General features: G+C 42.2%; 1 protein-coding gene across 5 annotated transcripts in view; it reads right to left on the bottom strand.

The window, feature by feature from the left end:
* The window catches only part of ITPKA (inositol-trisphosphate 3-kinase A), a 38,162-nt gene that overhangs the window by 7,481 nt on the left and 3,044 nt on the right, over window positions 1–27,637 (bottom strand). For all 5 annotated transcript variants that reach the window (XR_008208906.1, XR_008208907.1, XR_008208905.1 and 2 more), the window contains exons 2-4: window positions 8,033–8,129; window positions 5,959–6,172; window positions 4,060–4,264 (exon numbers count right to left, since the gene is read on the bottom strand). Coding sequence is in view for 1 of the 5 variants with exons in the window: in XM_052692518.1 (XP_052548478.1) it covers window positions 4,060–4,264; window positions 5,959–6,172; window positions 8,033–8,129 (516 nt within the window). In the remaining 4 variants the exon portion in view is untranslated. The remainder of the gene's footprint in view (window positions 1–4,059; window positions 4,265–5,958; window positions 6,173–8,032; window positions 8,130–27,637) is intronic.

Raw genomic sequence — 27,637 nt, 5'->3', positions numbered from 1 at the left:
GCCTGCAAGGTATCAAACTACATTTCTCTCCATTGTAACAGTCCAGTGAAATCCCTCATCTCCATTATTCCTTTACAGGATGAAATTAATAGGTCATCAAAATACACTCCCATCAACACATTGTCACTGCACCAAAACTAGTTACATTCTGCCCTGGTCTCAGAAGGCGCAATGCTTTTTATTTCACAGCAGAACCAGAGTCCTTACAGCATACATTAAAAAATGCAATAGTATTGAATTTTCAGATCTGTCATGCAATGAAGTAACTGAACGGCAAAGCCATGCTGAAGAACCTCCCACCACCCAGACCTTTTAGGAGAATAAACACAATTTTATCCCAAGGCCGCAGGCCAGATACCAGCGTGGCACATCAGCCTGCTGAGCTGCGTAAGTTTAAGTTATGCAAAGGCAGCAGCAGGCAGGCAGTGACAGTGAGGAGCCATATGATCCGAGGTACGATAAAACTCAACGGCAGACAGAAACCTGGAGTTCGGTCTGACGCCTTCTACCTCTTCTCTGGAGTAAGGTTATTTTAAAAACAATCTCTCCCCATGCCCTAAAGCTGACAACAAAGTCTGTAAAAGCTGCTGTTTTCTCTGGTATTTTTCTTTTCTTTAAATCCAGACACGCTAGTGGCTTGTATCCTTCTTATTTAGAAATACACTTACGATTTTATTCCTTTGCAGCGGTTGACACGAAACACAACTGCTGCCTGTCTTTTTTTGCTGTAAACAACAGTCCAGGCTTTGAACTGCACCATCCCTTGTATTCTGTAGCAGGTCCTTGCAACAGCTCTGAGTGTACCTGATCCCCAGAAGGCGCTTGCCCTACTTGCTCCCCGAGGTCACATTTTTGTCAGTTCCTGCACAGCACAGCAGTCCGTTGCATGGTGCAGCCTGTGGAGCACTTGCAGCACTTCTCACTAGATGGGACAGTGACACAGGTGGCAGCAGAGCACTAAAATATTGCTGCCTATCTTAACCTGCATGATTACTCTGCAGAGTCCCCTTAAAGGGTTCTGGGTTAAGGTTGTGACCTAAATGGATTTAACAGAGACTTCTGAGTCAAATCTGCTGGGAAAATGGCTATCCCAAAGGACAGCTAACAGAACAGTACCAAAGTAAAGTAACTTCTGAAATTGCAGAAAGATTCACTGACAGAATGGGAAATGTGAAGCCCTGATTCTCATGCATAACTCTGCAGAACCATTAGCTTAGTGTTGAAGAGATGACGTTTGCAAGGCCAAGACTGCAGGCAGTCCCTTCGGGAGGGGGGCTGAAACTCATTTATATTGAGCCCTTTCACAAAAGAAATTCTATGAATTCACTTTATTTCTGTTCCTTACTCCAGCAGCCACAAAGCAGGAATATTTTTGAATGACCAAGCCCAATATCTGCTGACCTAATTCCTGGAGTTATCAGGGTACTTGGGGCAAAAAACCAACTCTTTTTTCCCCCCCAACAACTTGCTGACATCACCGATCCTCATAGGCTTTACTCTCAAAACGGGCACTTGTGAAGTGTGGCACTGCTCCCCTGCAAATATACAAAATGGGACTTAGAGTTTGGCTACAGTGAAGCAGTCTGGAGGAACACTGATTAGCTGTATTACTTGAAAAACTGCCACCCCTTTTCCATATAGAAAAATGGAAGAATAATGCCTGCCTACATCCCCCATAACAGCATAGAAAGACAGAAGAATAGGAAGCACACTGGAGTACTCCACAGTATTTCTTGTGTTTTAAAAAAGGATTATTTGCATACTTTTTTGCACAGTTACAGCACTGTCTCAGCAGAGGGAAATATCATGCAGTCTGTGTGCCACACTGCTCCTTCCCACCTCTGACAACCAGCCAAATCACAAAGAACAAGCCAGGAGGTTTTACTGGAGCTCCTCTAGCTCAGTCACTCTTCAGGACTCAACACAAATCCGTAAGTCTTCTACACTGACTTCAGATATTCCCAAGAACATACACAAAAAGTCTTGATTTGGATTTCTGATTCAATTAGAGAGAGCATTCAAGGACTTAAAGTGGCATAGGAATGAAACAGGTAACTTGGATAACATCATTATACGGCTGAAGGGTAAGACAGAAAGTATGCTGGCAGGATTAGAGGCAGACCATCTACCACCCAGACATTTCCTGCATGAGAATGCCTGTCTACCAGCCAGGAGTGGGTGGCACAGCATACAGGGGGCCAAACTCAGCATGAGCTGGAAGGACTAGTTCCTGTAGCACAGCAGAAGGATCTGTGAACAAGGAAGGGAAAAGACAACACGTGGAAGTGGAGAAGATTGGAATGGTTAAGGAGCCTCTGTTCATGTGAATCACCTTCTTTGATTCCTTTCTTTTTCCTATGTGCTAGAACTACAAAGCAGATGCAAAATCCAAATAATAATTTAAAGCATCAAAATATACTTAAGTATATATGCTGACAAAAGGCACAACTGTGCTCTGATGAACATCCTGAAATCACACAGGGTAACTAAGCCTACTAACCTCTTCAGACCCCCCATTACCAACTTCAGCTAGCAAGTACTCACGCAGGGTGCAGGGTGTTTGGGCTGCCCTCACCAGCGCTATGCTGCTACAGGTACACAATTATCAAAACCCAAGCAAACTAATTTAAACTAATTTGATCTGTGACAGAGCCAGTGATGGAATCATAGAATGGTTGGGGTTAAAAGCAACCTTTAAGGTCACGTAGTTCCTACCCCTGCTGTAGGCCAGGTTGCTCAAAGCCCCATCCGGTCTGGCCTTCAGTGCGTCCAGGGAAGGGACATCTACAACCTCACTGGGCAACCTGTGCCAGTGTCTCACCATTCTCATGGTAAATAATTTCTTCCCAATATCTAGCCTAAATCTACCCTCTTCCAATTTAAAGCCATTTCCCCTCATTCTGTCACTACATGCCCTTATAAAAAGTCCCTCCCCAGCTTTCCTGTACGCCCCCTTTAGGTACTGGAAGGTCGCTATCAGGTCACCCTGGAGCCTTAGCATTTGAGTTACTTAGTGACGTTGGTGATACTGTAAGTGTAGATCCTAAAGGTTTCTGGATAGGTAACTGATTCTGCCATGAGGCACAAGAAATACAAGCAATTAATGGATAGGAAAGAAAATTGCAAAGATTCTTCAGAGGCTGTAAAGTACTATCCTAGAAACGATATAGGGACACAAACTCATCCATCAAGAACAGCAGAAGGATTTTGCTGATTGACAGGTTTTATCATTGTATTTTTGGGCTTTATTCCAGCTTCATCTATACTGGATACTGTCATATTCCTAGAAGTAAAAGATGTTTCCTCTAACCTAACAATACATAGCTAAATGGGGGCCAGCGTCTTCTCCCATGTAATTAGTGATTAGGACTAGAGGAAACAGCCTCAAGTTGCACCAGGGGAGATTCAGGTTGGATGATACTACTTTTCTGAAAGAGTGGTCAGGCACTGGAATGGGCTGCCCAGGGAGGTGGTGGAGTCACCGACCCTGCAGGTGTTCAAGAAACATTTGGATGTTGTACTGAGGGACATGATTTAGTGGGAAATATTGGCAGTAGGTGGACGGTTGGACTGGATGACCTTGGAAGTCTTTTCCAGCCTTGGCGACTCTGTGATTCTAATGCTTTTAACTTGCCTTGCAAATAAGCATAACTGGAACAAAAACTCTCTTCTGTGATTTAAATGGAATATAACAGGGTATAAATAAATAAGTAAATAAACAAACAAATGAAAGCAGAGGGAGAGGCAGCTATTTCATCAGTTCTTCATTCCTCCTTACATTTTTACTGTATCTATGCTCTGTACCTTCTTGTTTTCTTCCTGCAGTATCTCTGTGGTTGAACTGAGCATGGCTGATATGCATTTGGCACTTAACATACTTGACCCAACTGTTATAACAACTGATGCTTTAAAGCAACAACACACTGAACTTCATGGATATAATTAATGCATTTTCACATAATCCATTAGAAAACCTGGTTTGTGATGCATGCTAGCATTTTGATTAATTAACAAATCAAAGTTCAGTTTAAATTGAACAGGCAGAAGCAGAACTATTACCTTAATCCCTTCAATCCTAAAGCCCAGGTTGGCACTAGAGCTGATTGTTTCCCTCCACTGCATGTATCGGGGCTTGGTGACAGCATGTTGAGCATTCTCTTCAGCTGTGGGAGCAAGAGGATCCACTTCAATCATTTTCTTGTACATATCTTTACGCAGCTTTGGCTTCTCACGGGCTTTAGTCAGCTCTTCTTCCAGGTATGTCCTGCAAAGACATCACATTCCAACAAACTGCAGGAACTTCCCAACTTTATTTTTACAATTTCAGTTGGCCAGGAAAGTATTATCATTACCTCAGTTTTGCACATGGCAAATGCAAAACACAGACTAATGACCACACATGCTTACTTAGTGAAACTATAGCAGGAATCAAGATTTGCCTCATTCACTTCTGATTTTAACCATACCTTTGCCTTACAATTACACGTTATTCTTATGTCCTGCTTACAAGAATGAGAGAAAGCTGAGTTCCTATTCTGCCAGGACATACAAATGTACTTTCAGAGGACAGTTAAGAGAGATCAGATCACCTGCAAGAGAGATCAGATCACCTGCAAGAGAGATCAGATCACCTGCATTCACAGGGGCCTGCTGAAGTCTTAATGGCTACTCTCTCCTTAAGAAAAACTTCACTTACGCATTTTTTCAGGCCTCAAAAAGCAAATACAGTTTCATATAATGTTTTAGAGAGTAAAAGACATAAATCTTCAAATAGTAATGAACTAGAATGTTATCTGAGGAACTGTAGCTCCAAACCAGAAGAAGTAACTAAGAAAGGAAAGACAACACTTCTGTGCTTTGCTCTTATCGCTCCATCTTGGTAGCCACTAAAAAGGCAGTATCCATTGTCTCTGCATTTCACTGGATCCTAAAACTTGTCCCTCTCCACAAGTTTCACTTTTCAGGTGCCTGGAGTGTACATCCTTAATTCTTAATCACGCTGCAAAACAAGCTGGACTGTTGTTTAAGAGATGCTGTCACTCGTTCCCTAAGCGTCAACTACTGTGAACACAACATGTACTGCTGCCAATGCTTCTCCTCTTTCTTCTGGGCATAGCAGATTTCTACTCTGATTTAGCAGACAGTTCACTTAAGATTCTCTGCCTATTTTAAAAGGCTTGTCTCACTCCCATAAATTGCATATTCCATTTATTGCAGTAACCAAGCACCTGAGTTGGCACCCAAAGGATTACTATAACAGTTTCTACCTTTCTGTACTGTTACTTGAGGCCTTCAACAGATTCTGTATGTATTTGTTATGCTTAGATAACTTATTTGAGGTTTTCTCCTAAACCACACAGAAGACATGGAAAATGGAAAAAGAAAAGAAAGTGAGAAGCTGAAGAACAAGGTGAATAACATCACACAGATGTCAGAATGGGGAAAAGTCAGTCCTGGGCAGACAGTCAACACTTCTCCACAGGGAAGATCAACATCACCGAAGACTCATTCAAGCTTTAGAAATTGGCTTTTCTATTGGTATTCAGCCATTCACACTTGGAGAAGGGAATTTTACACTTCATAGGGTTTTAATGAATCACTGCATAGGCAAAGATTAAATGAACTGGCAGAGAGTGAATCGTGTAACTTTCTCTCCATGTTTTTTCAGGCCATTGCAGAGAAACTTTGTCCCAATCACCACGGAAAACATCTTGATGGGGGTCACGTTTAGTCTACAGGTCACTCAGTTTCCAGAACCCACGTACAACTGGGCACCAATGGGACACAGACTCCTTAGGCTGCCCAAGGCAAATGTCAAACCAATTGTCTGGACTGAATCCCAAGGCTCCCGAACTGTTACCAAGCTCCTCCAACACACACAGCACGACCATATTATCCCTCCCCTTGCCTCCTACAAACGCATTTAGGTTAGAAAACACGTTCTCTTCCACGTCTCACCTGATCCCCATCTTACAGTCCATCACACATGGCCCTTCAAAATCTGTAAGCAAGTCATCCAGCTGAATGTAGGTCTCTCCATCTCTCTCCACCACACCATGGAAGCAAGGGACGCAGGATCGTAGTGGATCTTTCATCAGTCGCTCAAAACATTCCTTTTCATTCTCTGAGAAGCGTTTGAGAATCTTACCACTATCAGCTGCCTTGAAACTCCCTGAAAAGAAAATCAAAGATATGCTGAAAAGCCTCATCTGTGAAGGGGAAAGCACCTTCCCCCCACTACTCCAGCCTCACCTACCTCAGCAGCATGATACCACAAAGATTTTCCCCAAATGAGAAAAGATAACATGCCTCTCATAAAAATAAAACGCCCAGGGCAAACACAGCTGTTGGCAGTGAAAATCCATTTGGATACATTCCCACACTGGAATTTATAGCTTTAAGGAATGCAGCTGCTCCAGCTCATTTTTTTTATCCACACCAAACTCTTTGTGAGTCTATTAAACATTACTATACTTACTAAAATGTACAGGAAGAAACCACAAGCCATGCTTCCTTTGCTCTGAAGGATTCTTTTAAAGCTGCGTAAGACTGTCAGCGTTGGCTTTGGCCTTAATCCTCATGTACGGTGTACCTGCTGAGTGTGTGCATCCCAAGGCAGCGCAGTCCATCAGCAATCACAAAGCCAAGCACTGCCCTTTCCACACGCACAGTCTGTGACTGCACATGCAGGCACACCCAGGTACTGTGCCTGCCCTGGGGAGCCCTGCTAATCTGCAGGTACAGCCTGCAGCACAATTGTTTTCACAGCCACGGGCCTGAACGGTATCCAGTACAAATGAAAGAGTGTGCATAGGCCAAGATAAGCAGTCATTACTCTCCAGCTGTGGAATTTGCAGCCTGCCAATAACATCTGAGAAAAGTACATGTTTCATTCACAGGTACTCTTTATTTAATCTTCACAACAGAAAATAGGCCCTAAAGTAGGAGCTTCATTAAACCTGTGCCTAGCACTGTACTTCTATTGCAGCGGGATCTTTCAGCCATTGCAAACTGTTTCCTTGCTGACAAATTCTGGAGCTGGCACTGGCTCATTACAAGGGCTAGGCTGACAATGGCACAAGTTATAGTTTAGAAAAAACTTGTCATATCATAGAAGAACAGCTGCAAAAATGATGGACTAAACACAACCACAGAAAACTATCAAAAGCAAACAGAAATGGTATCTCTCCTAATTATCTCTGGTAACCTCTCCGCCCTCTTCTTCATCCTACACAAGCACTCAGAAGGGTTACAATTACACACACGTTCAGTGCAACACTCCGCACAGATCAAGCCAACGCCAGACACACTGTGATAGAAACTACAGTAAGACAGGGTCATCTTGGCATTGGGTGATACAGGTCAGTACACCACTACACAAATGCAGCTACTCCATTTCTAGGACTACATAAATCTCTCTGCGCAGCTTTGAAGTGCACTACATTAACGCATTAACACACAAAGAGCTGGTTCGAGTGCTGCATTAAAGCACGATGCAGCGTAGGAGCCTGCCCACGTGTGTACTAATAAACCCTACGCTTGCACATAGGGAACAAGGGCTGCATAAGAATTAAATGAAGCGTAAGAGAAGCAAACCTGATGACTTCTCCTTATTGGTGTTCTTTTCTGTTTTTTTTTGTTTTTTTTTTTTCTTGTTGCTGTTTGTTTGTTTTAAGCTTATAAATGAAAGTAATCCTATATCAGGAGCACACTGACTAACTTCTACTGACACAGAAATAGCTGATTGAGTTGCTATGTGCATTGCATGCATATAATGAATACCAACAATCCTCACTATGCAAACACCTGGCCACCAAATCAACTGTCACCATATTTGCTTTCCTCTCAAGGGCTTATGTTCATGCCAAGAGTTTGGGGTTGGTACCAGAAAACCTGTCCTTGTCAAGGCTTGGGTGCACAAAGGAAAGGACAGTAATGCTTCCAGCTAAGGAAGTAACATCAGCAACTCAGTCAGTGGAAATGATCCCACACCACATTTCAGAGACAGAAACATTGAAGATACTCATCTCACCTGTATGCCCAGCCAGCTGCACCCACGAGTAGCGTTTCTTGAAGGGGCTAATCACTGGTAAATTAACCATGGTTTTAATTGTATGCCATGCTTTTTTCTGGAACACAAAGAAAAGAAATATTAAGTTGGGCAAAATCTGAAATCCTGACATATCATAAACCTATCATATAGCTTCAAGCACATTGAATTGCTCCTTCCTGATCTGCAAGCACTCAGAGGTAGAAGCATAAAGCAAACACTGCAGTCATCTCTGGAAAAATACACTCGTAAAACAACAGACATACTAGTCAAATACAATGTTCTACCATCCACAAGAAAGATGTCTGTAAAAAATAAAGAGTCATGCTGCACACCACAGGCCTGTTCAGAGCCACACCTGGCCCTCTCTCTCTGAATGAGTCATGCAGAGAGCAGACGCTGAAACTACACTTACGCATATTTAAGTTTCCATGAGACACGAATGTGAGCTTTTTGCCACTGTCAGCAATATTTCCTTTCCCAGAGGCTTTCAGTATCACGTCACGACTAACAGCTTTCACCAAGTCAACAAGGGAGTCTCATCATATTAGGTGCATAGAACACCATTAATCGGGCACATAGTTCACTCAGTGCCCCTGCAGCACTCATTAGCAGTGTGCTGTACAACTTATTCCAGGTCACAGATTTTCCCACTCCTCTCTTTCCCAATCTCGTTACTTTTTAACAAAGCTGGTCACTGCTCTGGCCACCTTGGCTGTCCCCCAGGGCAGCTGTCTGGATAGGGCTCCAGGCAGGCAGGGAAACAGAGCAGCTGCTCACAAACAGCAGCTGAGTGCTCCATCACAGAGGTGGAAAGGTGGAAGAATAAAAATAAAAAAAAATAGAGCGAAATAGAGACTCACGATTTGGGACTTAAAACCCTGGCAAGTTAGAACCACAGCCCACTAGCAAGCACATTACATGCTGAGGAATCCTAAAGAGCACCGCAAACAAGGAAGGCAAGGCTCATTTCTTCCATCATTAGGACATGGCACCATGCTGGAGAAAAAAAAACCGGAGCTTGTAACAGCATGTAGTGGCTATGCACAACAAAATAGAAGTGCAAAGCACAAAGAAAAATTGCAAGTAACAAAACATGGGCAAAGTGTAGCTCTCCAGATCACACTTTCACCTGGCTGCCCTTCCCAGATTTGTTCAGTTGTAGCAGTATTGGTCATTGTGTGGGGGCAAAATTGGGTGGCTGCCTTACCACATGCCAGGAGGATGTATGAAGTCACATATGCAAGCGGTATTTCTTTTTGGGATTTCTTTTTCCTCAGGGAAGTCGTAAGCTTTGCTGCAACTTGAACTGACAAAATATAATCTGCATAAAGGAGCGCTTATTCTGAAATAAGATTACTTTCCTATTTGACTTATCTTGGTTTTGAAAGCAGCTCAAGCTGAAGTCACTCTTGGTTTGATCCAAGTTTCCCATGCAGCAGTAATACTTTTGTAAACACACTGTGCTAGCAAGAGGAAGCGCTCATAGAAAGTTGTGGATGTTAAAGAATCATGAAGGCTCAGCTGCACTTGCTGAAACTCCACAGACGCCGCTAGCTCCAGCTAAGTTACAGTTTAATAAATCCCTACTGCAGGTTTATACACCCCTGCAGTATCATACTCTATATTAATTTGCCTTAAATCATTCCAGATTGCTACTGCACACTGCTAGCACAGGGCTAACTGCAGGGTAGTGAGAATGAAAGGCACAGCACCTGTAAGTGGTCCAAGCCTCCTTCTGCAGGAAGGAGCAATAACATTCTCCTTGTTATTCAAGCAGAAGAGATTAAAAATGATTTCTGTGTAGCCTATTTAGCAGATAGCAGAAGTCCTGTTTTCCTCAGTTCTGCTGCAGACAAACAGGACCCAAAGTTATTCACAGAACAACTGGAAGTAAACATCATTGAGTTGAAGTAATCCCTGTGGATGTAACTCCTGCCTAAAGTGGAGTTTTTGAAGAGTCCAAGCCAGTTTTCAGGTTTGTATTGCTGGCCCCCCTCAACACCCCCCCCAACCAGAAGTCAGCAGGGTTCTGTATCCCTTCTATAAAGATCCTATGCTCATCATGATGTCCCACTCCTAACACAGTGTATCATGTCTCCCAATGATGTGTCATACTGCTATATCCAGAAGTGATGAGAAGCACAGGTTTCCAAGGAATACATGTCAGCTGTCAATGCAACACCACACTCTAGTGGCTTTCCCACCTCCTCCCTCCCACCCAGCCCTCAAAAGCTGCAGCTTTTATTTGTGCTGTGGGTGTGAAGGAGAGACAATGGGCCAAATTCAACTTCAGCTCCAAGGGAAATGTGACTGCTTAGGTTACAGCTGCCTGGGATGAAGATGCTTAAGGTACTCACGCAATAAGAAGTGCTGACAATTTTTTATTTTATTCTTTATTATATATCTACTCACAACCCTTTTTTCCCTAAAACAAGGAAAGCAGGAGACTGGAGCTAGGTGGGAAAAGATCATTTTCAGCCCCATACCAGTGGGGCATGCTATCCTGGGCAGCGGTAGGCAAAAGTACATTTGCTGAACTGCAACTTTCAGTCTCCAACCCCACTCAACTGAGGATGCAAACAGGGCTGCAGGCTGTTGGAGCAGTGGCATGAGTGGGAAGATGAAAACTTTGTGTGCCTGCTGTAGGAGGAATCTTTCTCACATCTATTTCTAAAGCAAGATCTTCCTCTTTGTTAGTGATGATATCTGTTTTTCAAATCACTGCCTCATGCTGCAATAGGACTAGGACTAATGCTATTGCCCATGTGTATTCACAGCCCTTATCTCCTTCAGCCTCCTTTCTTCTACATTTCTGCTCAGTTTTCCTTGATCTTCTACTTTGGCTGGATTTCTCTAGGCCTCATTTTTTCTAGATTCCCATTTAGTGTTCTATGCTACTTATGTATGTGCAGGGAAAATTTAGATCTATGTATGAGGATTGTCTGAATGCCTCAAGATCAATGTACTTAAGGGTTTTCCAATTAAAAATAAAGCATTCCAAAAGGCAAAGGTGCAAAATGTTAACATTCTTAGATTCAGCATATAAGTTACTCAGTGTGAACTGTAACTAACACATCCATACATGTGTACACACACACACACACACACACACACACACACACACACACACACTAAAAGATGCTGTAATGAAAGATGTGGGATGCTGAAGAGGACAACAGCTAGTATTCTGCTGAAGAGCATGTGACAGGCTGTGCCACTAGAACAGCAGCGAGGTAGCAATAGAGCAAAAATGCTGTGGAAGATAATGGAAGAACCAATTCCTGTAACAGAGCCACAAGGTGTTCAAAGTATTGTGCCATGGTGACTGACATTAATCTGTGCAGCAGCACTGCGCTTTTGAATCACTGAATTTGAAGCACAGCACTGAAGCATATATATATATATGCACACACACATACACACACACAGGGAAGATGAAGTTTTCCAGATTATTCAACCCTAGGCAGAGTTCACTGTTGCCATCTCACCTATCCCATTAAGAATTAAAGATTAACAGCAACTTGGAGCCATTGATTCCTGGGAGTACAGCTTCCCCCAGAGGTCTGTTGTCATTATCAGAGCACAGTTTCATACATTACTACTATGCAGAAGCACAGCCATCACAATCCTGCCTCAGGACACCAGTAGGATACGGCTTAGCAAAACCCACTACACTTACTGGGAGCAGGCTGATATACTGAGGGGTTTTGGATCAGGTCTGAGTGCCCAAAGACCTAATCTGCTCTCCTGAAATCCTCCCACTATTTCAGGAGAACAACTATAACACTGCATTACACACACACACACACAATAATATAATAATATATAACATATTCAGCTCACTGAATAGGTTAAGTGGAATCCACTGAGAGTATTCCTTTATCTGTTTAGGGTTGGGTTTTTTTGCTCTTTTTTGAAGCTGTTTTAAGGGCTGTATAGAACAACTCAAGCCTCTCACTGAAATACCAGATATCCCAGGGACAGATCTATTCTGACCTGAGGGTACAGGTGACAGAGACTTGAGCCTGTTTGATGGAAAAATAAAATCTCTCTCTTACTTAAAAGAGAAAACAAAAACAAATGGCTCAGTTCTGCCAACAGCTACCACACTTGTAACTACCCTGAGGCAAGCACTGACAAGCAGGTAGTGTGAGCAGGAATTTGCAGAACAGGGTCCTAATTGAAACAAATAAAATTTATAAATACCAACTACATCTGAACTAATAGGGATGGGAGGGCAGGGGGAAAGGAAGATTTAAAACAAACAAACAAAAAAAAAACAAAAAAACCAACCCCATCATCTCTAATAATCCTAGCTCGTTATTTGAAACTACAGTGAGTTAAAGAACAGAAGTAAACTGAAATAGCAAATTTAATAGAGTCCCTACGTTCATTTTTCTATCATCAGCAAGGCAAAGCAGTAGTTTCTTGCTTGATCTGGTAGATTTTCATGGAAATTCTGCTATACAGTAGTTAACAACAACCTCTGCAACCTTTTTCCAGGACAATTTCAGTAGTTTCTTTACCTAAGATCCAGCTGCCTTTTTTCTTTGCTCTAGTACAAAGCCTACGCAAGCCTACAAAGAGCTATTATGACAGCAAGAAACAAAAGGATAGTGAGAAATTTCATTACAATTTTTCTTAAGAGGCTATAAAGACAGAGTACTTAATCATCAGTTATCATCATCTACCATTCTCTTAAAGTCTTTGCACCATTTAAGCTAAATTCTGCAGCTCTGGGACATGGGGGCTGAAATGTGATCTGTATTGCAGATGCCACTGCCTACTCAGTGTTTCACCAACACCCAGATGGAACAAGGATCATCCACAGGGACTTCGAAAGAATATAAAAAAATATAATCATCAGAAGGTTGCTACACATTTCAAAATAATTCTCTAAGATCCATGCACCCAAATCACAAAAGCACTAAGCAATACGTTGCCTGGCAGTCCCAGCCAACTCATTGCAAACCAGCAAGCTTGACAAGCACGTGAGGTAATGGATGGGTGCCAGTCTCTTAAAGTACAGAGTAACCATAACAGCAGTGACTGGAAAAGCAACACCTGACAATGCATCAGCTGAAACCACCTTTCAGATAGTGGGCCCTAGGCTGAAAGAAGTGCTGCTAAGCAGGGAGTCAGTTCTGACTTCCCGTGTACCGTACTATTCATTCCCAGCGGCTCACCTTTCCTCCATGATTCTCCCTTCCATTACTTCTTCCTTTCTGGGTCACACGTTAGGACCCCATTACTCGGAGTCACATAATAGATCATCACAAAGTCAGTATGGCTACACAGGACTCTCAGAAGTATCTGTGTGAACAGGTGGTAGACTAGTCCTGCAAACAGCTGCTGTTACAGACCTGTTCCCTCTGAGCTCAGTGTGTTTCAGTGATTGTTTCGCTTACGTAAGCATATATATCTACTTACAAACTTAGGGTCCTGAGGTTTTTAAAACCAAGTTAATAATCTACATAATCCTTTACTGTTCCACGCCCCTTAGTTTATAAAAACTGCAGTTTGCTCAAAAGCTAGTTTTGTTTGCTTAATTCTTCATGCTGTTGCACCCAACTATTTCATTCAATTTGGAAAATAAAATTAATATATTCTGTTTTGTTTTCAGTACTGTTTGCAGTGGCTTTCACCTGATACATTGGAGCAGCTTGTATACAAAGAGCTTGAAATAGATCCAATGCTACTAGCCATATTATTGCAATAAACTAAGGCTAGCCTAAAAAATGCTTTGTTTTCATCTGTCTCACTGCAGCACTACCTGCTTCTTTATGAAATCATTCTGAGTGGACAACAATCAAGATAATTACTAGTCTAGTTAATTACCCTTTACTTAGACATGCTTCCTGTCAGAAGGCAATCAATAACTACAGTTCTATAATAACAACCTAAGAAGGATTACACTTCAACAATGAATCACAATATTCTACCAAGACAAGTCATCATCAGTATAATCCCCCACAAACCAACGAGGTCGCCCAAGATGCACAGTCACGGCTGCCAACACCAAAGACTGAGGGACTTCTCTGCTTCAAGAATGTGACGCTCCGGGACAGCCAGCCATATAGTTCCATTTCATGGAGTGGTCTGAGGATTTGAATGATAACTTATCCAAAAAAAAAAATTAAGTAATGAAAGCTACTGAGCAACAGGAGATCATTACAGCTGCAGAGTTTGTCTCCTGAGGGATCCTGGTTTTGATTTCTTTCAGTTCAAGGCTTGGTATATTTGTATTTGCAGACCTGAAAAGGCAGGCAGCTGATTCAGTCAGATTCAGATCCTGAAGCAATCAATGCTTTCATGCCTAATGTAAGCAGCTAATGTAATGTAATGTAAGCTATCCTTGGTTTTTTTGTTCATTAAATACTATATACAGACATGCACACTTGAAAATATCCGAGGCATTTAGCAAAAGCTTTTCTCACCAGAATTTCATTACCACTTGTTATCATCCAGACCATAAAACCTCCTAGGCTTGGGATTAGGCAGCATTTGAAGAAAAAAATTAAAAGACCTAACAAGGCATCATACCGCAGCAGACAAGTCGAGGAATATCTGTAATTTTTCCTTATTTGTTGTTCAGTACCCACACAAATTCTGTGCAGGGATTTAAGGTGCAATATTCACCCATAACTGGAAAAAAAAAAAAAAAAAAAAAAAAAAAAAACACAAGTCCCCAAACAATAAACCCGGTTCTACCATATGTGACACTTGGTTTATATGTTCAGCAACTAGTTTCTGTGCTTTTGCCCCTCATTAAAGGCTTCTGGAATCCTCAAACTAAGGAGATTCTTGCTGCCAAGTCTACTACCCACGTGTCTGAATCAGACATGAATCACGAATCAAGACAAAGATCTCAATGGGTGGGAGGTGAAAGAGCAAGCCAGCAAGAAGAATGCTTCTCAAGCAAGTCCAGACAGGAAGGTATAAGCACGCACACACACAATCCATTAAAACTAAGTTTGAGTGCACCACTTGATTTAGCACCCAAAAGCATAACGGGGTTATGCTTTTACAGCAGATGACTTAGTCCCGCACACCATGGTTCACCTTTTCTTGTCACTGCGCTATGACCAGGTTTCTGACACACACAATCAACACTACTCTGCACAGCACTCCCAGATGCAAATATTCATCACCAGGCAGATGGGTATTTAGGTCTGAAAACAAAATGTTGCTCAGTGGTAATGCGCACCACAGCTTGCTCTACTCGAGAGTCCAGAGTGCTGAGCGCCTGCTTGAAAATGTCCATGCCGTGTGCTGATAAGCAACAGCGTCATCCATTCTTCAGACTGTCAGAGGCACCATGCAAACCAACATCAACTGACAATTTGTCCAAATCACTGCAGTTGGTCTTCCATCAGGGCAGCTGTGCTACTTCAAATGCTGTCAACTGCCATTTCAGGAACATAATCTAGGATGCTGTTACACTGCTTAAGGAAATTAGAGAGCAATTTCCACACACCAAACTCCTCGGGAACCTTGACCACCCTCGTACCCACTTAGTCAGCACAGCCCACAAGGAACTAACATGTGCTCTTTCTCACACAGCAGAGCTTCCTGCAGCATCCAAGTGCCAACTGGAGCTGGGAGACCAGTGATCAACAGCAAGGGAGAACACACGCTCCTCAAAAACTGCAGTTTGCATGCTACATGAGCGACTTCCCGATTAGCACTTCCAGACAGGCTGCCAGGCAAAGTGTGACTACACCTTCATCTCTGCTTCTTTCACCATCCAGCCTCCAGAGCTCTGAAAAGCAACGCTCAGCCTGTACGCAGCCCTCGACTCTTCCGGTTTTGCACTCAACCATGGGTAATGGCCACAGCTGCTTAAAGCAGCACTAGGCAGGTGTATCCTCCAACTGCAAGGTTTTCATTTCCTGTTTGTACCACAGGCAAGATGGGCTGAGCTAATTCTTCAGAGTCATGAGAAACACTTAATGCAATAAGCAGAAACAAAGCTGCAAGACTGAAGCCTCAGGTTCCTGCATTTTCTCCTCTGTCATGCCTCGCCATGCCTTATGCAGTGAGATGCATATATTCTTTGGCTTGCTACCCTCGGTACATTTGTACGATATCTGTAATCTCTGGACTAAAAGAAAAAGCGAAAGCAAGAGGAACTGTTGGAATCAGAGCACTGAATTACACGGAGCGCAAACTTACACACAACCCACTTCACAGCTGGATTCTGCTTCTAAATCCAAGAGATGCCCTCTCCAAATCAGAAAGCGGTGCAACACAGTGAAAGCATTGCTTGCCAGTCTGTAAACAGCACCAAGAGCCACAGTCAGCTGACTATTCCATAGCAATTGCATTTTGCTTCTGTTCATTAACTAAGATATCTACTGTCTGTGTGTCACTCCCAGGCCAAAAGCCAAAGGAATTAGATGGGTTTTGTTTACTTTATCACAGGCACTTTGTAGAAGCCTATTTTTAAAGGGGCAATCTCATTAACTGAAATAATAAAAGGTAAACATTTGCTGTTCTGAGGGATGAGATTGCCATGGCCATTATCTCCACCTCCACAGTTTGCGCTTTGCTCTGGAAGTTCTCCAATAGGACAGAGTTCTGCTACCTCTCCCTGCTGGGCAAAACTGAATGAGAGATGTTCTGTCAGAACACCAGTCTTGCTGGAAACTGAAACATCATTGTTCAAGAAGTACACGGAAATTTCCTCAATATTGGAAAGCTGATTTGCTTTCAGAGTGCAGACACTAGAAATTTATCTAAGCTGTCCATCATCGAGAATAATTTCATGGTAAATCAAATATCACTTTGGCAGATGGTGTGGCAGAAGGAAAGAAATCTTTCTTAACCTCCACAACAACTGCAGTTTAATTCATCAGAAGCTTTCTATGCCAGTTAGGTAACTTGAGAATTCTTTGACCATCCTCCATTAATCCACTGCTAGTCGTGGGTCACTGACATCAGTCATGAGACAAGGACATCTAGAAAAACCACACTCCTTGGATTAAAAAAAAAAAAAGAAAAGAAAAAAAAGAGCTTAACATCCTATTACAGTGGTAGCATAATTATCAGTTCCCAAATATTCATCCTGTTTGGAATATTTTAAACCCTAATGCATCCACACATCTTCATACACAGACCAAGACATCCAGCTTAAAACACATGCACAATTTGTCAAGGCATAGAAAATTCTCATTTGTGAGCTGTGCCTCAACTGAACCTCAAATCCAAGGTTCTACAAGTGCAAGTCAGGTATGGTTTCTGTATAACATCAAGACAGACTGCATTCAGGCAAGAAGCCAGGAAATAACTTCAAGAAGCTAATCTGCCCCAATTGAGCTCCAGGCACTTGGGAAGGAAGCTGAGCACACATTTCATCCCATTTGCTATGGTGATGCAGGCTAACTTAGAAACACAGCTCTAGCCTGCAAGTCCAGCCTACGTTCACCACCAGTTTATCACCTCAAGAATTCACTATCCACGGAAGTTTGAACAGAGAGAAAAGATGGAAATCCTTTATTAAAATTTCTCATTCACCCTACGTACATTGGCCACAATTTTGCAGTTGGCCTGATAGTAATGATTTGCCTTCTAATAACTGGTCAAAGACTTCTTCCTTCTTTACCCTAACAGCTCAGTTTAGTGAAATACATCCTGTGATGGTATCATGCTACTGTATGTCCTCACGTGTGGGCCACAAAAGCTGTACCCCATACAACTCTGAGATTCTGCCTTATGGGAATGAGTGATCTATATGGGTCCTAACACTCTAATTACAGAAGACAATTGCACCATAATTCATTTTTCCCTCTAGGAAACAGAGAGCACAAGGACAGCCAGTTGTTATCCACGTCTACTGGAATGGACACAAACAAATGGCTTTAATTTCCAACAAAAATAAGACATTCCAGTGAGATACCAGAAAAGAGCTTTCCAGGGGCATCAGCAAAAACAACCTTCAACAAGGGAAACTCAAATTGCCTTGACATATCTACAAACCACAGTCTAGTTTAGTCATGGAGGACCAAGATAGAACTGGGTTGATCCCAGTGTCATTGAGCTGCAATACTTTTAAAGGAATTCTAGTCACAGGCACCAAAAAAGTTAACTATCAATGGTGAAGAGATACTTATGTCCTGCAGAACACCAAATAAAGATAACCTGACCCTTCTCTGCGCTTTACTTCCATGTCCTAAAAAAATTCTGATGCATTTGTTACAGAAACATTAAGTCCCTCACACCAAGATTCATCTGCAAATCAAGGCTTGCAAAACTATATGCATGCATGCTCACATACAGTTGTGCTAGCTATGGAGCATCATGGCTTAGTGGGCAGTGCTGGTGGCAGGTGAATGATAGAACTGGATGATCTTAGAGGTCTTTTCCAACCTTAATGATTCATTGCTTATACACAGAAAGGCATTTTTGAGAGACATTTATTTTTCCCAAGGGTGTTTAAATACAACTTCTTGCTTTCCCACCACAGTAATTCAGCTTACAGTATCCTGAAGTGTCAGACACTCATTTGCAAGAGATAAAACTGCCATCTCACTACGGCATCTTAGTGCAGAGAAGTGCCCTTTGTCTGCTGCAGCTCCGACAACTATAATAGCTATATTTCAGAACACTGCTGAATGATGTAAGTAATTAATGCTTGTAAACTGTATTATAGGCACTCAACTAAGGCATGCAAGAGTCAAGTAAGAAGCCGAACAGCGTTAAGAGAAAAGCATTGTCAGAGCCTAAAAACACGTCATGTTAAAACAGATCAGACGTACTGGTAGCAGTTTGCCATCTGCTCTTCTAATCACAAGACAAAGTCCAGTACTCTTCCCTCTCCTCCTCTGCTGCCTCTGAACTCGCACTTCCATTTTCCTCTGAAGAATCATGAACAGTTGCTGCTTCTCCTATCATACACTCCACTGTTCAAACAGGCCCACCCCTTGGAATGGAATGCAAGTGTCAACATGCGATAGGACACTGTTACTCAGTGGGGTGTGGCATTTACCTAGGGGAAAACTACATCCTTCAGCGACCGCTCCAGTAACTGAGCTCTATTGCAGTAACTGTGGGATTGTTCCAAACCACTGCATTGAAATAAGTTTTTGAATAAACAAAAATTAAAACAACACCACATTCCTATTTGTGTTTGTGTGAAAACACAAGTAAGACCAGCGTGTTAGGAAAGATAGAGCCCACAAACAGGAGGTGAGAACAATGCAGAATCTGGCGAAGGTGGGGAGCAAGAGGTCCTTCTGGGTCACAGGATAGTTGTTAGCTTTTGAGCAAACCTAAGACCAGCAAAATTCTTACTGCCTCCAATCAGCACTGGAAATATGTAAGGAATCTGGGGAAGAGGATGACTTCACCTTGAGCAAAACTACAGGATCAAAACAATTTCTGTTAACAGAAGAGCACAAGGCAAGTTGAAGTCCTCCTCCGTATCAGTAGCAGGTAGTCCCAGTAGACAAGGGATTATTTAAAATTTTAATTTCCATAGCATAGAATTAAGAAAAGGAGTTGAATTCAGACCTTACATAAGCAGCAGTGACTCAAGACTGAAAGAAGGCATCTGAGTACTGAAGATTTGTGGGTGTCTGAACAATAGTCAGCACTGCACACAGTATGTTTCCTCTGCCCTGAAGGTAAACAAAAGCATTCACAATCAAGATCCTGGAGAGCCCACCTTCTTTAGAAGCACAGACGTCAACTGCCAGTTCTTAAGGAGCTAACAACAAAATACACAGCATAGTTTATATATAGACCATTTATCTACCCAAACTTTAAGAGGCACAAAAACCCAACCCATAAACCTTAAGAATTCCATACTATTGGTTCCTAGAAACAGAATTGCAAGCTATGGTCCTCTATCCTGCACAGACAGCCACCTGCACCAGCCTTGTGAAATCTGGAAGCCACAGCAGCTTCTGTGCCGGACTGGACACAGGCACAGAACCTGACAATAACCAACGTCAGCACAAACAGCACAGTGCTACTGGCATGGGATGTCCTCTCTCCCTGATCTCGCTGCTGAAGTCAGATGCATATTCTCTTTGGTCTTACTATAAACTTCAGGGGAAAAAAAAAAAAACAAAAACATGAAGCTGTTACATGACCCTGATTATTGCGGAAATTCACACAGATCATCAGGGCCAGTCTCTGGAGTACCAGCTTCTCATAACATATTTAAAATACAGCTTCCTAACTGCTTCTGCTGAGTGCTTTTGGTAGCTATGGTGGCGTGACATGCAAATGATAGACATAAGCCCCTAGAAGTCAGGAAGCCTCACCTTAAAAATCCCTCATAGGACTTCAAAAATGGCAGGAGATCTGGCCACAAGGGCCTTGTGATTTAATTGTTTGGTCTATCTAGATCAGCACAAGGAAGGCAAAAACACTGCTTATCTGAATTCCACAGAGCAAGATTATACAGACCGTATTCAGTTATCAGTCCAAAATTCTGACACTCAGCATTTTGTGCTACAAGAAGTGAAAGCTGGAGCGTAGGAAGGTTTCCTAGTTTCTTCAGATTACGTTCTCCTCTGTGCAATGCTGACCCTTTGCGGAGCCAGCATTGCTGTTCCTACAGAACACACAGGGGTGGGAAGGGCTGAGGAAGGAGCTCACAGCAAGCAAAGCTTATCATGATTAGAACATTCAGGTCAAGTGCACTTAGCCAACAACCCACTCAAACCCCACAGAAAGATAACGAACAGCCAATCTGCATGCACAAACACCGTTCACACAGATTTTATCCCACCACAGCACCATGTGAGCATACAGTGATAGTGAAACGTACAGAGACCACCTTTTAACTTTTGCTCTAGCTCTGCCTCCTTCAGAAGACTAGGGTCTCAGAACCCAGATTTCCTGTGCTGCTAAAAGCACAAGACTGCTTCAGTATGCCTCATTCTCCTGAGAATTGCTCTAATTTGTATGCATCAAAGAACAACAACAAAAAAAGATTGCTTCAGTCTGAACATTTCCCACAAAAAAAGTTCAGTTGTCTCCAACACCAGAAAAAGGATACTTTTTGATCACACTACTGATGAATCCTGTGAGAATTTTGTTAGCCTTGAATCTCGAGGAAGAGAATTTAATTCTGGCAAGAGGAAAGCATTCCAAGCAGGAACAAACCACTGGAAAAGCAAAAGCCAACTTGACCAAATCTAACAAATGGTAAAAACCTCAGCTTCTTATGCACTAATTATTTGTTAGACTTGGGAAATTACATCTGTGAAAACTGTAGGCATAGCACGCAGAAAGGACTGATGGAACTCAACTGGGAGGACTCCTCAGACACAGTGAAGCTCAACTGTGCACCAGGCAGCTGGGTCCTAGCTTTGCCCAGGACAAGAGGGCCATCTCCCCAGAGCCTGAAGGTCCTCTCCAAGTTCAGTGCTCCCGAGGGCATCCTGCAGCAGTCACCTCTAGTGCACTGTGCAGCACCCGCTGTGCAAAGGAAGCCAGGGTGAAACATCAGTCACATGTCAGCACCTTCCACAGCTCCAACACTGCTCAACAGCATTCAGTAACAATAGGTATTAGAAAAGCAAAAATTGACATCTCAAATTTGGCTTCAAATTTAGCTGATATTTTTCTGCACTAACGTAGCCTTCCTTCAGTATTTTCCCTAAAAGAGATGACTAAAGTAGTTTGCGCAACAGATTGTGAAAATAAATTCATTAAAATTTCAAAAGTGCTGTTACTGCAGCGATGAAGTAACACGGTGGAAGTACCACGTAAAACTCATTAACTACTTTTACAGTAGATTTCCAGTATATTAAGTAAAAATGGTGATGCCAAGAAGGCCAGAGCTAGGAAAATCTGCTTGTTATACAATCAGATTTTATATACAATACATCATGCATTTACACTGAAGGTATTGCAATTACAGTACATTATTATATAATTAGAGACGGTATTGTAAGCTGTGCATTGAGGATGAGAGCTAACATCAAGATGATAAATTCCATATATATACACACAGATTTATTTGGAGTGCTCAGTTTTGAGCTGGAAAGACATCAATGTTCTAGTGCAATTGTAATGCTGCATCTGAACATGTCTGAGCAATGGCAGTCGCTGACATATGACAACTTTTCATCCTCACTGCCTTTCCACCACATGTGCTGCACAGAGCACTAGAGATGAGTGCTGCATTTAACATGCTTGTGCCAAAGAGGATGCCTGTAGGAGTGCTGTGCATGGAAAGGATCTGTGGGAGATGGCCCTCCCGGCCTGGGCAAAGCTGCCTCATGCACAGCTGAGTCCCTTCAGGCTCCACTGAAGGCTGGGGTGGCTGACCACAGCTAACAGCCGAGCCCCAGACTTTGAGAAGCACCGGTACAAAGAGGAGAATTAGACATCTACATTCAGTTCAGCATTCCATTGCAGGAAACAAGCATAAAATACAGCACAGATATGACATACTGCCCACTGTGAACATAACTGAAGAGCCACTGCAGTGTTCTTAACTACTCAGAGCTTCTTGAAAAAACACCGCAACAAAAATCTGCGTTCTCTGTTGAAGCTCAGAGTAATGAGGGCAGCTATAGGTAAGGCAGGGTCACTGAATGTTAGGATGTGGAAGAAAGTCAAGGACAGAATCAGCTTTACTGATGATGAATGCTGATTTCCTACCATCACTAGAAAACAAAAGCATTCTCTATGAATGCTCAATATAATTTAGCAGGAGATATCACTTAGCATATGAAACAGGTATCAAGTCTATGGTAGCTTGCATTCACCTTTGATGCCTCACAGCAAAAAGCAAGTTATTCCATCATCACCAACTTTCTTACTCACACAGTTCAGCATCATCCCAGGTTCCGGTTAATCAGGTAGCTCATTCAGTGGACTGATGATGAATCATGCAGATATCAATACCAATTACACACAGACGTCCATACATCTATACCTGCTCTTATCACCGTGACCATGCCTTTCTTATCAAGGTTGCTCAAACATGGGTGATGAAGGCTGATGAAGTAGACTAAAACTGAATGCAAGTGAAACAGAGGTGGTATCAGTTGGTTTGGGTAAACAACTTAAGGAGTTTGTGTTCATTGTGCCACCTCACTTCGATATTTCAGCCCATAGTTAAGGAGCGTTCCTGGATTCTGGGATTAAGCCAAGCTCCCACAAAGCAGTGTCTCTGTTATGCTTCCTACAATCACCAACTGGCTCAGAGATTCTGTCCCAGGCTCTGAATTTGGATTGTGCCAGGTCTATGATATTGCTTCAAATGAGCTGCTAAATAGTCTTTGGTTAATGTTTTCCCAAGCTTGCCAAGGACTGGAAAATTTGGCAACAGGCAATAGTAGCCAGGCATGATGGGTTTAATGTAGTTTTCTGTCAGTCTCACCAGCCTGAGAAGTGAGACTTTTTATAAAGGAAAGGAAAATTCCATTCTTCATGGGAAGTTCAGAGCTTGCAGATATAAAAGCACATGCAAATGCTGCTTATTACATGTTATTCCCTAAAGTATTCTCCATTGCTATAGAGCATAAATCAGTCAAGCACTGTAAATAACAACATTCCAGTGGGATGCTAGTCTGACACTGGAAGGAGAGAGAGAGAGCGCCTCTCCCCCTTTCCTTCACTTTTCCTACTGCTTTTGAGCTGTACAGAATAAAGCAATAGAGATTAACTCCTGCTTTTCTTAATGGTATTTTTCCCCAGTGTGCTACAGAGTGGACTGACAATGCCATCTTGTCGAAATAAAGATCTTTAGAGGAAGCTCTGTTAGTAGAGAAGGCTGAGAAAAGCAGTTTAAAAATGAAATCTAAACCCACACTGTGCAAGATCCAAATTAACGAGAACTGACAAGTTAACTCTTTCTGCCCCAATCCCCTTCCTCTTCAGAAACTACACTGACAGAGAAAGAAGAGAGAGCAGGATTATACTGGGCTATACACAGGACAAGTTTGCTCTTTGCTTGCAAGATGTGAAAGGACAACGTTGCTTTTTCTGCCATCATATTTATAGATAACCATCACAAAGTGAAACGCAGCTGATAAGCCTTAGTTCTTCTCTCGGTCAATCCGAAAACAAACACCACAGCATTACATAGCTATAAGGGGTATTCTCAGCTACCAGAACACTGCATTAAACTGCCTCATTTTGTTATTTTTGTTTACATTTGTTAGCCAAATTGTTTCACTTGAGCACTCTCTATTTAGAATAAGTCTTAGATGTGAGTGGAGAGGTTATTCCTTGTCCGCGATACTTGCTTTGCCTACTGCCTGTTCAATAACAGCAATTCAGCCTCCAACCATTTTAATGGGTTAACAGTGACAAACCCCCAGAATACACACAGGCATGTTTAATTCCTAAACTATTGTCACAGCTGCTGCTTTTATCCCCTGTCCAGCCTGCATGGGCTTTCACAACTAAGTCTTCAACTCTCTGAGTTGACAATAAGCTGAGAAGATTCTGATTAAAAGCAACTTCTTCAAATATGAGCACATCACCTGATGATGAGGAGCCATCACTACTTCCTCTCCTACTTTCTAGGAGCAATAAGCATTATGAGGAGCTCAGAACTGGAGAAGAGCACAGACAGAGAACCTTCTATAGCATGCTTAATCCAACAGGTCCGTTAAGAAAAAAATTATAACAGAGCTCTTCCAATTTTAAACTGCATACTCAAGCCACATTATTTAAAATACAAAAAAAAAAAAAAAAAAAAAAAAAAAAAAAAAAAAAAAGAAAACTAACAGTGGGTTTCATTCAAAAGAAAAGATTTCTGTAACCTCTAAGCCAGTGTATGAGATGTATGTAGGGTGAGAAAGGCTTAACTCATAAGACTTAGTTGCTTTCCAACTGATTTGACTAAGAGCCCAGTCACTTCCTACATCACTACATTACTAATGAACAGTTGCTGCTAAAACTGATACTGCTGATGTTTGGATATTCCACTGTTTGAGAGTACAGTGGAGAACAAGCTGTCCTAAAATTGAGAGGTCTCCCAGTTCAGAGTTGAGGCCCAACAACAGAGCAACACAGAACCATTCACTCGTATTTGTTTACTACATAACAGGAAGATGTCAGTAGCAAGTCTGTTATTATAAATCATTATTTTTAAAAAATATCATGAAATGCTGTTAAAATTAGCTGTTCCACAACTAGCAAATTAATGGAGGCTGGTGTCTACTGAACTACTAGCCTACTGCCCTGCACCCTTCTCAAATTAACAACAGCTTGTCACTGTGCTCCATGAGCTTGTGTCATAAACCCTCCACTGCACCTCACAGTTCCACATCTCTTATCTGGAGCTTATATTCTTCACCCAGAGGCTGATGTTCACAGAACTTTACAGAACTTATGAAGAAAACTTTGGGATGCTTACCTCACTGTCAAAGTCAGCTGAATTCTATTGAAGTTGTTAAAATTAAATTGATACAGTGATTACACAATCTTTCTTTCCTTTGAAAGTAGGCTAAAAACCCATTAACAGTCTTACTTCTGTCATCTCTTCATTCCCATTCTTCATTTAAAAATAACAATTCTGTTCTAGTGCATTAGCTTACATAACACCCACTCCTCAGCTGAACCACTTGAAACTTTCAGGCTGTATTTATTAAGTGTATGTGCCTATGTTTGTTCATTTTTAAGGTGCTCACTATTATCAAAAGTAATAGTGAGGAGATAGGTAAAACCAAGTAATGGCTATTGCCCAAAGTTTCTGAACTGGTATCACTGCAGGTAAGAACTGCACTGCTTTTTCTCTAGCGAGCTGCTGTCAGCTGTTCTCATGGTTACCAATGCAGGAATTTGCAATGACAGGTCACAGTTCTGAGAATGAGTAGATTTGCCTGGCATGCTTCTATCTAGGAAATAACACTACCCTAATGAAAAGGAGAAAAGACTGCTGTACATCATCACGCGATTCCGTCTCTGAGAAAGCCGCTTTTAAGTCTCTCTGTCCCAACAAAGAAGGCACTAACCAGACTTAACATAGTTCTTAAAATTGCTTGTTCACACAATAAAGATAAAAATACATCTCTCGTATTCTCTTCATTACTATAAATGGACCAATGGAGCTTTCTCCGAAAGATTCAACTACATACATAAACCTTCCAGATTGTGGGAAGCAAGGGTAGGAAAGGCATTCTTTCCATTTAAATTCAAAGGCAGGCAGGAATAGTAACTTCGTCAGCTCGTGCAATAGCAGCAGAACCAGCTTCTCTCACAATTCTAACCCCTTGCTGCCTCTCCTTTAGGAGAGCCAGAGCAGTTCAGTTTCCAAAGTCACTATTACTGAAAAATGAAGTGTGGAATTTGTGATGATGAGACAAAACATCTACCTGCTGACTTACCTTCAAATGTCAGCCTTCTAGATACAAACAAAGGTAAGTCCCTACAGAGCCAGGCTGGAACTGTACTGTAATCGTCAGCCATCATTCCCAAGGAACTCACTATTCATTAAGGGCCATAGCATTCCAGGGACATACCATACATGGAACTCAGTAATATGCAAAAATTGCATATTGCTGTCACGATGTGCCAATTGATCCATGCCAGAACACTCTGTGAAATGCTTAACTGAGTCACTCACACTCCCGGGGAGCTCCTTGTCTGCCCAGAAAGCTTCCAGGAAGAGATTCTTCCAAGGCGCAGTCAGGAAAAGCACTGCATAGCTTGCTGTCCCAGGATTCAAGGCCTGCCAACTTGCACAGTTTTCTGTTCCCTATGGGTCTGTACAGGTAGCTCAAGGGCCCACAACATTTTGAAGATACACCTGAGTATAAACTTCCAGGTCAACAGTAGAGAGGCCTTCAGCAAAGAAGCCTGGGAGGGCTTTCTTCAGCTCAAGTCTCAAGTTTCTGCATCTGCAGATGGAAGCCTTGAAGCCCTGATAACAGGAACACTATCAGAACTTCTGCTCCTGCAGCTGAAAGACCTGGGCAAGTTTCCAAGGTTCCTGTGAAGCACTGAGGACTTGGGAGGCTCGATAGCTCAACAGCAGTCCTGTGAGCCCTGATCTGAGCTACATCAAAAGGTGTCAGACTCCACATCATTTCCAAAGAAACACTGGAGAAAATTCTAATACAAGGAAAATTTCAAGATGTCACAGTTTTCCATGAACTGGGGAACACCAAGTCTGGCTCATTTCCACTGCAATTTCCTGCAGAAAGTCTCTAATCTGTGTTCCTCTTTGAAAATGAACCTTCACCTGTTAAAATACATAATGCTAAAGCAATAGACATGAATAAAACATGCAAGCTTACCTTTAAGGTACAAAAGCATCCCTCATTATCCCCAAATTTCTAGTTATTCTCATATGAACATGCCTGCCTTGAGTCCTAGTCTTTTCATTTAAAAAACAACAAACCAGATCTACTCATCCTTCCTCAGGACTTACAGTAGAAAAAGATGCATCTTGTAAAGCCAAACCCACAGAGGTTCTAAGCAGGTTACTCCACTTGGCATGTTAATTACTCACAGTTTCTTTACTGAAACAGTATCTCTAGAGACTGGACAACTGAACACAGGGCTGGAAGTTTTAGAGTACCAAAAGACAACAGCCAAAGAACCAGTGCGTTCTGGACACCTGCAGGAATGTCCGGCCCACAGGCAGCCACTTGAGATGAACAACAG

Source organism: Tympanuchus pallidicinctus, unplaced genomic scaffold, assembly GCF_026119805.1.
Source record: "Tympanuchus pallidicinctus isolate F22 unplaced genomic scaffold, pur_lepc_1.0 scaffold3, whole genome shotgun sequence".
Taxonomy (NCBI): domain Eukaryota; kingdom Metazoa; phylum Chordata; class Aves; order Galliformes; family Phasianidae; genus Tympanuchus; species Tympanuchus pallidicinctus.
The sequence above is the reverse complement of the archived record's forward strand: the minus strand, read 5'-3'. Positions and strand labels throughout refer to the sequence as shown.